This window comes from Balaenoptera physalus (assembly GCF_965194825.1).
Source record: "Balaenoptera physalus genome assembly, chromosome: 2".
Classification (NCBI taxonomy): Eukaryota; Metazoa; Chordata; class Mammalia; order Artiodactyla; family Balaenopteridae; genus Balaenoptera; species Balaenoptera physalus.
The window spans coordinates 150,278,836-150,294,551 of NC_138883.1; the positions used below are offsets into that span (position 1 = coordinate 150,278,836).

Here is a 15,716-nt window from a genome sequence, read left to right on the forward strand (position 1 = left end):
ATACTTTAATAGTTGGTAAATCACCCTAGACTGGCAGATACAAAGCTGATTATATCATCTGAACTTAGTCAAAACCTCCCAACCTCAATCAGAGAGCAAAGAGTTGACTCTGTTAAAATTAATAAATATAGATACAGCTGAAGTAGCATTCAGTGCTGTTTTGTAAATCTCTATGAAGAAGTTTGGAAACCCTGTGCGTTAGTGATTCTGTAGGAGCAACTTCTCAAGTAGGGAGTGCTTGGGAGTAGAGTCATGTTTGCCAACACACTCCAAGAATCCACCTCAAGATGTTCTTTGTGGTTTGAATTATCCTCCAAGTTCAACTTTTACCTATGAGTAAGAAGGCATTATTGTGACAGCCTAGGGGAGATTTTTAAACTTAAGTTCCTTTCACTTAAGTTTAAAAAAAAAAACCCAAAAAACTAGTGCCAGAAACTCAAGTGCAAATGATTGTTGCTGGACTGGCCGTGGGAGATGTAGGATGGAGCTGTAGGGAGTCATGCACTCCGAATGCAGAAGTGTTTAACCAAGTTCCTACGCTGGTGCTGGCAGCAGGTGTGGTGTTCTGTTCTTCTGCTCTTGTAGCGGAGAGTTAATTTCAGTGTGTCGGTACTGGGGGTGAACAAGACTGAACATTGGTATATTTTTAGAAGACTGTGCTAGAAAGTGATTGTCATTGAGGGGCTGCTGGGGTCCCAGTGGTACAGAGGAGAAATAGTAGGGCTTGGGGCCACTCCCACCAGACCAGCTCTACTGTTAAAATCTCAAATATTGAGTTTCTTATAAATTCTTTGATTCCTTTGTATTCCAGCATTACAAGTGGTTATAGAGAATATTGCAGAGCCCCTGATTTTCTTAACATAGGCAATTTATGTGCAGCTAAAATTCATTGGGATTCATTTCTATTCTGTGATTACAGATAGTTATGGAGGAGAGCTTGGAGCTTCCTGGTGGTTCCTCTGACAATATAGGTAATTTATATGCAGACTAGTATTTCTCCAGTAAGCCCCAGAGGCCATCTGTAGCAGAATCACTGGATGTGCTTGTTTAGAACACATCCTTGGGGTTGTGGCTCAGGAGCTTTCCTGCACGCTCACTGACATCAAGTGAGCCTCTGGTTGTTAGAGGACATCAGCCATGTTTAGGTGTCATCTGACAGTGAAATGGTACATTAACAAAATGGTTTATAGTGGCTAGAATGTGCTAACATGGCTTGGGTGTGAATAAGTATTTCACATTTTGGAAGGATCTTGTATTCAAGACTACATGGGATGTTTTTTTCTAGGAGGCAATGAAGTTGGTTAGTAATGACTGCCATTAGTTCAATTCGACTAGTATTTATTGAGTATTTACTATTTGACAGATACTGTACGAGGCCCTGGCAAAAGAACACTGAACTAGACCGTCATGAACCCTGCTGTCATAGAACTTATAGTCCAGGGGTTGGCAGACTACGACCCAGGGGCCAAATCAAGCCCACCACCTGTTTTTGTACTGCTCATGAGCTGAGGGTGGGTTTTATACTTTTAAATGGTTGAAGAAAAAGAGAAATAATATTTTGTGACACGTGAAAATTATAAGAAATTAAAATTTCAGTATCTACACGTTTTATTGGAACACAGCCCTGCTCATGGAATGCATGCATTATTTATAGCTGTCTTCTCACCACAGTAGCAGGGCTGAGTAGTCGAGACAGCCACCAACTGAATGTCCTCAAAGCCTAAAATAGTTACCATCTGGCCCTTCACAGAAGTTTGCCTGCCTCTGTGGTCCAGCCTGCTGTGGGAAGAACATTTTGGGTGTTGGGAATCCCCAAGAAAGTGGGAAGCCCTTGTTAATAACAGACTTGGGAGCTTGGATTTGGCGAGGTGAGCAGCACAAATATATTATCTAAGGAAAAGACCCCTGGATTTCTGATTTTACACTTCTTTTTTTTCTTTTGGATACTTGGTGTATAGAAGTGGTATTTCCAGAAATTAATTCTCTGCTAAAATATGTTTCTACAGCTGAAGTGCCCTATGTTTCTAGGGCACATTGAAAATTCCAGACCATTCAGTCCTGAATGTTCCTTCAAATAATGGCGCTTGGGCATTGTTATCAATAATCAGCTGTGGATAAACCTTGACAGGATCAAAACTTGTTCCTACCTGCTTCCAGCCAAAAAACACTGTAAGGCACTGAGCATGGCTGAATTACTTTATTCATGTTTTGTCTTGTGGTATCTACCTAGACTCATTTGATTTGCTATAATCCAGCAATTATTGTAACTGGCTTAAGAATTCCTTACTCAAGAAGATATTCAAGATTTTCTATTATTTTTCCCTTAAAGGGAAGCAGCCCCTCGGTTATCTGTAATGTACCTAAGTGCATCTTAGGTTAGTGGATGTCTTATCCACCTTTGTAACACAGCTTCGGCCATGTGATTTCTGTCGTCTAACAATGGTTGCAGCAACTTTGGGCATGTAATAGGAAGTTTCAGTCTTTATTATTTGTAGATATTGACAAAAGTCACTCCTGTATGCTGCCAGGTGATATGGGTAGTTACCAAAACTTACTGGGCTTCACTCTGGTGGATCCTGAGCTGTCACTCTTACAAAAAGGCCTTTACTGAGGAGTTCTGAGGTCTGCAAAGCAGTTCTTAAAAGTCTGAGAAAGAATTGGATCTGAAATAATCTGCAGATTTTATACAGCACTATTTTTCTGTTTTTCTTACCTTGTTGTCAAGAGCTTTCTGCTTAGTTATGTTACAGCAGAATGGTGTTTACCTTAGAAGCTACCTCTTTCATTTCTCTTATAGTGGCTTTTTTTCAAGCCACGCCAATGTCCTGGTTTGGCTGACAGGCACTAACTCTGCTGTGACTGTCACGTAAGGCAGCTCACAACATGCTACCTAAGATGTCTCTAGAAGTCTTAGGGTGCAGCCCTGGACAGAGCTGTGTGCTCTGTTGATTTCCTTTGCGAAATACCAACTCTCTAAATCATAACCAGAAAGTGTTAAAAAGAAAGCCCACAAGTTTAGCAAATGTGAAAGCATCTTATGACAAGTGCTTCATCCCTACAAATTGTTGGAAGAGATTTTGCATCTGTTCAGGGTTTTCTCTTTTGTTTGCTTCCCTTCTCTGAGCAAGTGCCTCAGCCTGCACGTGTGGGAAGTGGCCTCCGCCAGCCTCCTGGATACACCTACCAATTGGAGTGTTCACACGCACTTCAGTTCTTGCCCTACATCTTCAGTAGAATCCCATATCTGTCACCAGAAAAGATGTATTGGGCAGCAAGTAAAAAAATTAAAATAAACAAGTTAACATAGAGGCTTTCAAAAAAGTAATCCTCCTTGGATAGGAAACTTCTTTTGGTGACTCCTATACAGCCAGAATGATTGAAGTTTCTAATACGTTAACTGAAGAGAACCAACAAATAGTTGAAATGTAAGAGAGGTGCCTTTCTGTTAGTGTGAGCAAGTAGACAGAGAGGCTTCTAGATCTGGTGTCACTTTAGAAGCCAGCTTCGCAGCTCTGCCTCTTGACTCCTCTCGGGACAGCAGCAGAGGTGAGTTGGGCCACTGTGTGTGTTTGTGTAAGGAAACAGCCTCTCTTATGTTGCTGTGCAGTGGTTCTCAGTCAGGACTGCCTGTGAGAAATACCTGGGGTGTTAGGACTGCCAGTGCCCAGGCTCCTCTGTAAACCAGTGTCAGCACCATCTCTGGGTGGCACCTAGACAGTGGTGGCTTTTTCCTTGGCGGTAAAATTTACATTGCAGTGATTTGCACAAGTCTTGAATATGCCACTTGAGAAATAGACAAATGCACACATAGCTGTGCACCCAAATCCCACCGACATGACCATTGAATCCCACCCCATACCAGATGGGCGTCACTGTCATTTGTGTCCATCAGATAAGTTGTGCCTGTTCCAGAACTTTGTATAAATGGACATTGGTGTTTTTTTAAAGGCTTTTTTCCCAGGCGGTTCTAATGCACAACCAGAGGTGATCAGCACTGAAGTGGGATGCCTAAATCTGGGTGGCACTTTATAAAATGTGTAGGAGACTTTCTAGGTAGTAATATTTTGCCAGAGTTGGAGCTGTGAAGTGTGGGGTTGGGTCACATCCATTTAGCCACAGAAAGTCATCCATCCCCCTTGTTTCCTTTTACATCTTGCTGAAATATAGTGACTTTTCAAAGTGTATATCGCCACTTTGAATTGCACACTGAAGAGGAGAGATACTCTAGCACCTTACTCTAAGCAAATTTAAACATGATACAAAATCAGATTTTTATCCTCTAATTTATCATTTATTATAGTTTTGTAAAATTAAGGCCCTTGGCCTGAACTCTGTACATTTGGAGTCTTCCCAGAAAGAAATGTTGCTGCATGTGGTTATGCTAAATTAGCAATTAATCTAAAAATGTTTAAACAGGTGAAACCAAAGTAAAAGCATTCTGAGAGCATGTAATACCCATGTATTTTGTAGATACTCTATGGAAAGGAAATAGGAACTGAAAATAGACCTTCATTTAAACAGGGGAATTACATGAACAATGTAATGCACAGTTACCTAAACTTAAGCAAAGTAAAATAGGGTTTTCCCTACTGTTTCAAAAAGTTTCAATATTTTTTGTTTCAAAGAAAGAACCAGTTGGTTAGGATATTTTAGCTATACAGGCATACCTCGGAGGTATTGCAGATTTGGTTCCAGACCACAACAGTAAAGCAAATATCACAATCAAGTTAGTTGCACAAACTAGTTGGTTTCTGGATGCACATAGAAGTTATGTTTAAACTAGTAAGTATGCAATAGCATTATGCCAAAAAAGGTACATACCTTAATTAAAAAGTACTTCATCGCTAAAAAATGCTAACCATCGCCTGAGCCTTCAGCGAGTCATAATCGTTTCGCAATAGTAACATCAAAGATCATTGATCAAAGATCACCGTAACAAATATAATAATATAGTAATTTTGAAAAAGTCTGAAATACTATGAGAATTACTACATGTGACCTAGTGACACAAAGTGAGCGAATGCTGTCGGAAAAAGGGCACCGATAGACTTGCTCAGTGCAGGGTTGCCACAAACCTTCAGTTTGTAAAAAACACAGTATCTGCGAAGTGCAATAAAACGAGGTATGCCTGTAGAGATATTCTGATTCTAGCACTGCATAAATTTCACCCATAGAGAAACATTGAATTGCTTTATTTTCTAAGGCTCTAAAACCAAAAGGAGTTGGATTCTAACTAACAGTGACGTACTTCATAGGTTGATGTTGAGAGTGCAGAAATGAGAAAACTGTATTCCTGTGCGTGTGTAGAATACGCAGCAGCCCTGGAGACAGGGCAGCCACGTTGCAGGGGATGCAGTGAGCACCTATCCCCACCGTCGCCTCTCAAGTGACTGCAGACGTCCCAGCGCTAGTGGACATCGGCTTCAAGAGCACTCACTGCCTGGTTGAGCTCGAGGTGTTCAGTGGGAGCCCCAGAGAGGAGAGTGTTCCCACCCTGCTTAGTTGGGCACAATTTTTAGTGAGCATTAAAGTAATATTTCAGCACTACATACGGTGCTGGTTGTATAGTTCACCTGAATAATATGTTACCTATTAAAAGAACCATGGCCCCACAGATAGTATTACAAGACTTCTAATCTGATGTAGATTGCTGTTATACCTGAATTTATACACAGTTGTGTGATTTAACGATCAGAACGATATTTGGGATCTGCAGTGTTAGTAGTGCAACCAAAATATTTCAGAGTTGGCATGATAGTGCATGTAGTTGGAAGCATTTGGTTTTTTTGTCTGTTTTTGGCCATGCCATGCGGCTTGCAGGATCTCAGTTCCCCAACCAGGGATTGAACCCGGGTCACGGCAGTGAAAGCCCAGAATCCTAACCATTAGGCCACCAGGAAACTCCCTGGAAGCATTTGTTTTTATTCTCCTCTCTTTTTAAGGGAATATAGGTTTCCCAAGAGGTGAGGAAAAAGCCTTCTTGGCCTTCCTACCCTTTCTTCCCTATATCCAGCAGCTCATCAAGCTGTTTAGTATAGAAAGCAGTGCTTGGAGGGATGGCCGTGCTAGCAAGAGTGTTTACGCAAGAGCGTTAATAGCTGATTGTGTTTCAGATCCACTGTTTTACTCTGGTTTACAGGAGGGAGCAGTTAATAGTTCTCATGTGTTTGTGTGCCTGGGACTCACTGGGGATTTTGTTTAAAATGAGAATTTACAAGCTACATCAAAGTCCCTTTCCCCAAAGATTATAAAACCTGGGGTTCAGGAAATGTCATTGCATTTTAAACTCCACATCTACACCATTGGTACTTGGTCTTGGCCAGATGTCACAACCACCTGAGGAATTAACAGTAAATGAATGAACTTTCCCTTAGAAATTCCAATTCAGATGCTCAGGGGTGGAGCCCAGCTGCATTTTATGGGAGTCCACCAGTGAATCTGAGGTACAGCCGGGGTTGAGAAAAACTGCTCCATAATAAAACTGCACAGGTCATAGAATAAAGCTGAGTAAGGAGAGCACTGACTGTGTTGCCAAAGAATCCAGGTGAGGAGGGAGGGAGGGGGTCATGTCAAACATGAAGTGTGTGAAAGTAAGTCTCCAGCTCAGAAAACAGTTTTCCACTTTTTATGCAGATATTTTAATGTTGTGTATGTATAATCAGTTTGCTTAAGCCATAGCTAAGGTTTCTCATTGACATGAGAAATTTTTGCTCCTTCTTCCATTGTACTTAGCATATTGAGATGACTTCCTGTGTATAAAATTCTTTTGGGAGTAAGTAATAATACCACTGGGTAGGGACTCATAATGTAGCGGCCTGAAAAAGTTAAAGCGTCTATTAAATAGTGGCCCAAAACCTACTCAGTCCTCTGCAGTGCAGTCTACTTATGGTCCAGTGTCTGTCATGGTATATTATATTAACCTTGACTAGGGAAATGGGAACATTGGTCCTTGTTGCCTAGCTGTCTAGAAATGACATAAAAGGTAAAAAATCTTGTCTTTTTTTCTTCATGTAAAGTTAAATTTTCTGAGAGATAAATTAAGGAACCTAATTAACTTTTAGGCAAGACTAACAGAAATTGGAGTTATTACTGAAGAGATCCGTAACACTTTAAAATAGTTATGTAGGTGTGTGTGCTGCAGTGTATGTAATTCCTTTGTGACACAGACATTTAATAATCTTTTTAACAGAGAATAATGTTATGTTGAAATTCACCATTCAATATTGCTATTTTAAAATATTCCCTAAAGGATTTCAGCCATTGATTTTTTTTTAATAAAATAAGTGATTCTACATTATATCATTATTATATCATTATTGTTATTGTCATTATTTCTTTTCACCTGAAAATTGGTTGAAGTTTTAAAACATCAAGAAAAGAAAAAAATGCATAGTTCTCTAAGTTATTATGTCAAGGACAGTATAATATTTTCCGATTCTTACCTTGTTAAATGTTGTTTTTGGTATGCAAATTTTGAAGATTTCTCTGCATCAGATAATGTTGGAAATAGTACATCTTTTAAGAAAATCTTTGCATACTATAATCTTTTATATGAGACATCTTTTACAAGAATATAGACTTATAAATGATCAGATTTTATCTTGGCCTTTTCTATCTTCAACAGAGCATCAAGAAGAAAAATACGAACAAGCAGGAGATGAGTACGTACCTGAGGTTCATCGTCTCCCGCATGAAGGAGAGGGTGAGTCCTGTAAGGGGGGCTCTCAGAATCGCCTAGAACATATTTCACTCTGGCTTACTCCTTAAAAGTTAGTGACTGACAAGGAACAAATATGCATAGAGCAGTATGAGGGGTGGAAACCACTGCTGTCCCGTTTCTTTTGTGCAGTAAATAGTTCTATAAAAGGCTTTTAAATTTGTTTTGTCTTTGTTTTCAACTCAGGCATTTCTTTAGCTGTATTAGATTAGAAACATTTATATTTTAAAATTCCATTTATCAGAATGAACATTTTCATTGATAATTAGTGTTTAAAATGAAATTGAATTTTCCAAAATAACTGTTCTTTCTATTCAAACCTTAAGGAATGCCACATTAAACTATAGTGCATGTACATTTTTCATTAAGTTCTAAAGTACTTGTTGTTTAGAAATTGATGTTTTACCCCTCTCTCTAGCCACGTTTAAACTGATGTGTCTCATGACCTTTCAGGCTATTGACCTTAATAAAAAGGGGAAGGACAACAAACACCCCATGTACCGGCGGCTGGTGCACTCGGCGGTCGACGTCCCTGCCATTCAGGAGGTAAAGCTCCCTGACAGCACAGCCCTGGTCGTGCACCTGCCGCCCTCCTGCCTGAGCAGCTGCCCTTGTGAATGGCATGCACTCCCTCTAGTGCTCTTTAGGGGTCATCTTGTAAGAGGCTTGGTTTTCAGCAGCCTGTTGATTCTTGACACTTGCTGCTTAAAGAAAATGCATTGTAGCCTGGTCAGTGTAATGTTCCAGATGTAATTAACATGTGGATGTGGTTTCCTAGTTTCAGAAGCAGTACTTAGGAGTTTCTCTCAAGGGAAGATTAGAACATAGAACTGATCTAGGATCTTGGGAAACACAATGACATGCACTTGAACAAAACAAAGTTTTAACTAGAAAACTTTATCCTTCTTTAATGAAGTTCTTATTTTTACCTACTCTAGCTGAGGATTGTTAATGGGTTGGTTAATATATAATTACAAATTGCAATAAAATCCAGTGAACACTTTCTGTTTCCAGTTAGCTTTGCAGATTTACTAATTCTGTACCTATGTATCGTTTTGAAGTTTTAAAATCTTATGGTTGGCCATAATAGGGAGACCATAGGAATAATTTAAAATCATCTTACTCATTTCTTAATCTGCTTAATAGCTGAGGAAGAATGAAGGTGTATTATTTCAGTGGAAGAAAGGGATAAATGAAGGTTGTTCATAAAAACGAGCAATTTAAATTTTACCTCCTACCCCTAGATTGTGTGGCTTCAGGCATAGCCTCTTTTCCTGACTCTGAGCCTCTGAGAACAATGAAGAACTCAGCTGCCCTTCCTGCCCTCTCCCTGTGTGGCCCCTCCCCACGTTCTGCAGTCTGATCCTGTTGGGTCCATGGAGCACGCTGGCTGGGCTGATGGTGCCTTGTTAGCAAGTGCTGACCATGAGCAGAAGCACCACAAAGAAAATGAAGAGGAAGACACGATTTTCATGCTTTCAGGAGCTCACAGTCCAGACCAAAATACGAGCTATGATGGTGCTTGGGGACTGCGGGGTGCGGTTGTACCCACCTGGGTATAGGCAGGTAGCCTGGGAGCGCTGCACAATGCCAAGGCCTGAGCACCTGCGAGCCCAAGGCCATGAGAAGTTCAGGGTGGAGTTCAGATATCAATATTCATAAAAGAGCCCTGTGACCCTTGATGCCAGACAGAACCATCATTTGCCTTGGTGCATAGAGGACCTCCTAGGACTTTAAAATTATTTATACATCAGCACCTAATCCCAATTCAGAATTATAACCGTATCTTCTTTGTGGTAACGGCAAACTGTCACAGAGGCTAACAGCTCTTCTTTCAATTTTTAGTCTCTTGAGTTATAAAAATAGTAGATATGTAGTTAGGGTCTCATCAACCCCACTGACCAAAGCTTTCGTTATTTACAGTGCTTAGCAGCAGCTTTTGTTATTACAGAATGCGGTGTTCACGCTGCAGAGTTCATGCTAGTAAATAAATATCGGGGACAACGTGGCTGCAGGATGTGGGCTCTGTGCACTTCACCATCCTGTAATAGTCTAACTGCAGACGGAGTTGTGGGTTTCTTTTACGCACATTCTGTCAGTACCATGGGACACAGGAGTAGTCGTAATGCCATTCTGGAAAATTCGCCTGTTTCCTACACTCTAACGCTGTAATGCCGACAGGTGTTTTCACCATTAACCCTTTGCCATTTTGTTGTTTTCCCTCTGCAGAAAGTGAACGAAGGGAAGTACCGAAGTTACGAAGAGTTCAAAGCTGATGCTCAATTGCTTCTCCACAACACAGTGATTTTCTATGGAGGTTGAATATTTTTTGTTTTTTTGTTTTGTGTAGTTTTTTTAATTCATACCATTTACATTCCATGTCGAGAAATATCTTTTATAAAATATTACATTAAAACAATACCTGAATGATCTGTAAGTAAGTAATAATGTTAGGGTTTAAACTTAAAAATATTTGGTAATGGAGTTATAGCTTACAGAATTGGCTGGCCAAAAGCAGAACTCTAGTTACACTAAATAATATTCATGGTTTTATATATAAACTTATAAACTTAGTTGAAAGGCTTTTTAGAAGCACTTCGATTACTTTTGATTTTCCGCATTAATATCCCCTCATTCAAAAGTAATGAAAGAGGTCCCTCTGTACCTAGAGTATTATGTTATATTGGATATAAAATTAAAGCTGCTGATAGCATTTTCTTTTACTGCCTTAATTTTATTTTAAATATACGTTTTTGTTTTAAACGGTATGTGTCCACTTTTGTTAAAAATGACAGAAAATTTAAATGGCTGTATTAATTTTGATAGTCTTGTGTTTCTAGATCACTGGTAATAGATACCTGTCTTTAATTACAGCAGACAGTGAGCAAGCTGACATAGCAAGGATGCTCTATAAAGACACATGTCATGAGGTACTGTCCACGCCTAATAACTAAACTCTTGCTATATTCCACATTAATCTATTTCAGAATTCCACTCTGATATGTACATTTTAATTTTGCCATTTTCTTTAAATATAATTTTATTTCCATGTATGACATACATGGGAAATAACGCAAACAGAGGGAAGAATTCTGGCAGAACTATTTTCAGAGAAATCCTGGGAGTTAGATTTAGTTACTAAGTAACTTCTACTAGTTAGAAGAAACAGAAACTTTTTTTTCTCCTCTTTAACTACCCTAAAGAGTATTAGTTATATAACTACATGTAAATGTGTTGCACTGGGCAGGCACTCAATAAACATTACCCTCTGGGAATGAAAGGTTCAAATTTGAGTTCTTACTACACTACACAGGCAAAAAAGCGTCCAAACAACAGCATTCATATTTATACAATAAATGAAATATATATTTAGGGAAGGATTTTTTGGGTGGTCTTTCTTATTTGAAACACTCATCTATAACCATACTATCTTTGCAAAAGTGTCTCAATTTATATAAAAAGTTTTGTTTCTTGATTCCATTTCAAATATGACTTTTAAAAAATTCGTTAAACATGTTTATTGAGTGTCTACTATGTGCTGTGTTAGGAGGAATAAAATGGGAATCAGGATGCTGGCTTCCTGCTCATACAGTTGTATTCTGAAGAGGGAGACTCAAGAAAAGGACAGACGAAATAGGTTTCTTTACAAGTTATAAAAAAATGTTATGAAAGAAAATAACACCAAGAGAATGAGGCAAAGTAGGGAATGCTTTTATTGGTAGCGGATATTTTATATGGGTAGATCAAGAGACATTTCTGAGGAAATAGCCTTTAATCTGAGTGCTGAACTGGAAAGGTATCAGTGAGGCTGGGGAAGCAGAGGTCAGATGCAGTGGCCCCCTAAGGAATCTGTCCTCTATTCCAAGTGCAATCTGGGACCTTCGGGAGGTTCCAAGAAGAAAGTGGCAGGCTCTTCTGGTATTATTCATTGGAAAATTAGAATTTTAAGCTTAAGGGACAAAACTGAAGACTGTATACATGAAAGAGAATGTTAATTTGCATGGATCTATTTTATATAGTTTTATGCATGTGTGTATTTTATGTAGGCTAAATAGTTGATTTTCTTTTTCAGCTGGATGAATTACAACTTTGCAAGAATTGCTTCTATTTATCAAATGCTCGTCCTGACAATTGGTTCTGCTATCCTTGTGTATGTAAAATTTTGAGATTTTTTTTTTTAACCTCTTAAGTGTCTGATGTCTTACTCTAAGGAAGTTTATTTCCAATTTGCTTGAAGCTTATAATCCTTCTAAATATTTCTTTGTGTCATAGTATGTATGGTTTTAATGAGTATAAAAACTGAAACATGGGGAGAACAACTTGGGATCAGTATCCATTTGTGACTTTAAAATGAGGACCCTCAAGAGTAGGAATAAACACTGAATCCCTTAATATATAAAGTAAAAATTTGCTTTTCCTCTCATTCTCTCACAAGAAATCTAAGTCTTTATATATACTTATAGCTGTGTGATTGCCCCTAAAATGGCATGATTTCAAGGAGTGTTCCAGGGGCAGTCGCCCACCCCCGGCCATGGTGTAAGAGCCTGCCTGAGAGCCCCTACTCTCCGAGACATTACTGTGCTCCTCAGTCACTTGAGGGTCTCATTAAAATTTGCATCTCCGACTTGATAGATCGGGAGGAGGGCCTAAAATTCTCCCATTTCTTATAGGCTCCCAGGGTTGGACTGTATTTTGTGAAGCAAAGTTAGGGTGTTCTGTTTGCCACTGTTACACTGTTGGCTTCATTCCAGATGCCACAGGCTATTGAGATTCTTTTCACTGTCTTTTCTGCGAAATGAAGGTCCACATTGCTTATGCAAATTTTAATTTTTTTGGTGTTTTTCTTGGAGGCAAAATCAGTCAGTCCTGGGGTGGGGGTAAGTTCTGTGTGCTTAGGAGTTAGAAAAAAAAATATTTTCAAAATAATGGATTATGCTTGACTGAGTAGTTCAGTATTAATGATATTCTTGTATTTAATACTTTAAAAGTAGTATGACAAGGTAAAACATTTTATTTCCAGATACCTAATCATGAACTGGTTTGGGCTAAAATGAAAGGTTTTGGATTCTGGCCGGCCAAAGTCATGCAGAAAGAGGACAATCAGGTTGACGTCCGCTTCTTCGGTCACCACCACCAGAGGTAATCATGTGCAGCCATCACCCCTGGGCCTCCAGGCGTCGTGGGGGGTGCCCAGTCCTGCTTTACCAGTGCTCTGGGGGCTTTGCCATTAGAAACGGTGTGAACTGTATTTCATTTTATTTTTTTATAAATTTATTTATTGTATTTATTTATTTTTGGCTGCGTTGGGTATTTGTTGCTGCGTGCGGGCTTTCTCTAGTTGCAGCGAGCGGGGGCTACTCTTCGTTTCGGTGCGTGGGCTTCTCATTGCGGTGACTTCTCTTGTTGCAGAGCACGGGCTCTAGGCGTGCAGGCTTCAGTAGTTGTGGCTCACGGGCTCAGTAGTTGTGGCATGCGGGCTCAGTAGTTATGGTGCACGGGCTCAGTTGCTCCGCGGCATGTGGGATCTTCCCGGACCAGGGCTCGAGCCCGTGTCCCCTGCGTTGGCAGGTGGATTCTTAACCACTGCGCCACCAGGGAAGCCCTGAAGTGTATTTTAAATTAAAAAACAAATCAGCACATAACTTGACTGGGCACCTAACAGTGCTTTCTATACATGGTATTTCAGATAATGATAACTAAACAGGACAGTTTCAATAGCTGACACTGCTGAGTTCCGAAGCGTGTTAATGGTGGGATTGAATCCATATTAGGAGTTAAGTGGAAGGCTTCTCAGGATGTGTTCATTTCATAGAATTGTAATATCATTACGGTAGTTTCAACCGTACTTTCAAGGTTCTGTCAAAGCCATAGACAAAAATAATCAACTCAGGAGTACAGGAGAGTGTCAATGTTATGATCTAAGAATGTATATGAGGGAAAAATTTGACTTAGTTTTTTGAATTTCATTAAATAAACAGTTAATTTAGAAAAATGAAGAATTCAGTTATTTTTAAAAACCATACTACTAGATGAGAACAATCTGATAATCAGAATTTTCCTATATTTTCTTTTTTCACTAATTTTAAAACAACTTTATAGTATCTTCAAACATGAGTGGTATTTTATTAATAATATGAGTGAGTTTGTTTTATATCATTCAGTATATACTGTGCATAAAATATTTTAAAAGAATATTTGAGCTGATTTACTTGGGTCCTTAGAGTAAGTTTGTCATCTGAAGAGGGAATTAAAACAGAAAATTACATTTCCAGAGTCTTTTTCCCCCAGACTTCTTATTTCTTGGAAGATTTTATCTAAAAAAATTATGGACAGATGGGACTCTAAGGACATTATTTTAGAAAATAAAAGATCTACAATTTTACTATAAATACAATTTTACTATGAATCTTTTTCATTTGTTTTTCCTGGTTACAATATACCCAGCAAGATATTTGAAGTGAATGATGGGGACATACCTTAAAAATGATACTCTATCATGTTAGAATAATTGATATATTAAAAAATGAACTCTATAAAAATAATAGAGTTTTAATTACTTAAGCAACATGTTATATACCAAGAAGAGATGGCCTATAAGGGCCCCCAGCTGCAAGTTTTCATTAATAAATACTTTTTTAAAACTATTGTAAACATTTTTTAGTGTGCCGTTCAGTGGTATTAAATACCACATTGTTACGCAGAGATCACCATGAATAAATACAATAAATATTCTTTAGCCAGTTTATCATGTCTCTACACTTAGGTGGGAGAAAAAAAATTTAAGCAAATAAATGGTTTTGGACCAGTCCCTCTGTATGCTCACAGCAGAACATGCTGCTCCCTCCCTAGACCCTGAACCCTGAGCAGGTGGTAACGTTCAGGGAGTAGATGCCTGTGGTCCTGGTAAGTACAGGCAGGGTTTTCATAGGATATGCAGGGTTCTGCCTGTCAGAGGAAAAAAAGTAGCTGATAGGGTCTGACTGTCAGCAGGGCTAAATCTTTCTGCTGCCTGTAGTTGGAGGGAGCAATGGCACAGGGAAGAAAGAAAGGGGACGTTTTGGGTTCATTTGCCATCAGATCACTGAGCCATTTTATTGTGCATATATTCAGAGAATTCCGGATTGACAGATGTGTAGGTATAGCCAGATTCGATTTTACCTCTTTTTATTAAACTTACTGTAAATTGTGGGGTGCAGTTTGCCTTTTACTTTTAGTGTAGGTCAGATTGCATGCTCAGTGATACTCTTTAAAACTGAAATCTGATTATCTACAATAATGGAGATGATTAAGAGAGAATAGGAATGTTTTTATGAATTGCATTGAGACTTAAGTCTCATGGTAAGAATAGATTCAGTAGATTAGATCAGTAGATTAAATTCAATAGATTAAAGGCAGTGGCCATGTATGTAGAAGTGCCAACCTAATAATTAGGCACAGCGAGGACCCTCACTGGGTTCCACCTGGTAATAGATAAATTGAATAAATTTAATAAATTCAGTAGATTAAATAGATTCGATAGACTAAATATATCCAAAGGGATAAGATTCTCTCCTAGGTCACAAGTTGATTCCAGGTAGTCAGTACTGCTTGTAACAGAAATCTCTCTCAAAAACATACTGGTTTTAAAAACTGTTTTAACACTTTTATTGATTGACTGGTATGTAATAGGTGCTCAATAAATGTTTGTTGACTGAAAGAGTAAATATAATATAAATACAAGATCTAATGGCAAGGAACTCTTCCACAAGCAAAATTTTATTTGCACTCTTTTTCAAAGTGTAGTTTACTTTGGTTTCTAATAAAGCACTGCCAGATGACACTGTTAATGTAATATTTATAAATAAGTTCAAATTTAACAATTTCAGTTATCATTACCATATAACTATGGATTATTATATATTTAAAATGTGCTTTTAAATTCTAAAGCAAACAGCTTAGTTTGTACAAGCAAGTTAGAAGTCTACATTTTTGGCTTTAGGCATATGTGCCGGGATTCAGT

The 15,716-nt window shown here is 38.7% G+C and overlaps 1 protein-coding gene across 21 annotated transcripts in view; it reads left to right on the forward strand.

Annotated features, from left to right (window-relative positions):
• ZMYND11 (zinc finger MYND-type containing 11) overlaps positions 1-15,716 on the forward strand; it is a 127,617-nt gene that overhangs the window by 97,094 nt on the left and 14,807 nt on the right. For 13 of the 21 annotated variants that reach the window (XM_082448712.1, XM_082448697.1, XM_082448705.1 and 10 more), the window contains 6 exons: positions 7,625-7,702; positions 8,171-8,263; positions 9,947-10,034; positions 10,592-10,647; positions 11,790-11,867; positions 12,738-12,856. In XM_082448712.1, coding sequence (XP_082304838.1) covers positions 7,625-7,702; positions 8,171-8,263; positions 9,947-10,034; positions 10,592-10,647; positions 11,790-11,867; positions 12,738-12,856 — 512 coding nt within the window. The remainder of the gene's footprint in view (positions 1-7,624; positions 7,703-8,170; positions 8,264-9,946; positions 10,035-10,591; positions 10,648-11,789; positions 11,868-12,737; positions 12,857-15,716) is intronic. The other 8 variants (XM_082448699.1, XM_082448708.1, XM_082448702.1 and 5 more) reach the window with 3 other exon arrangements.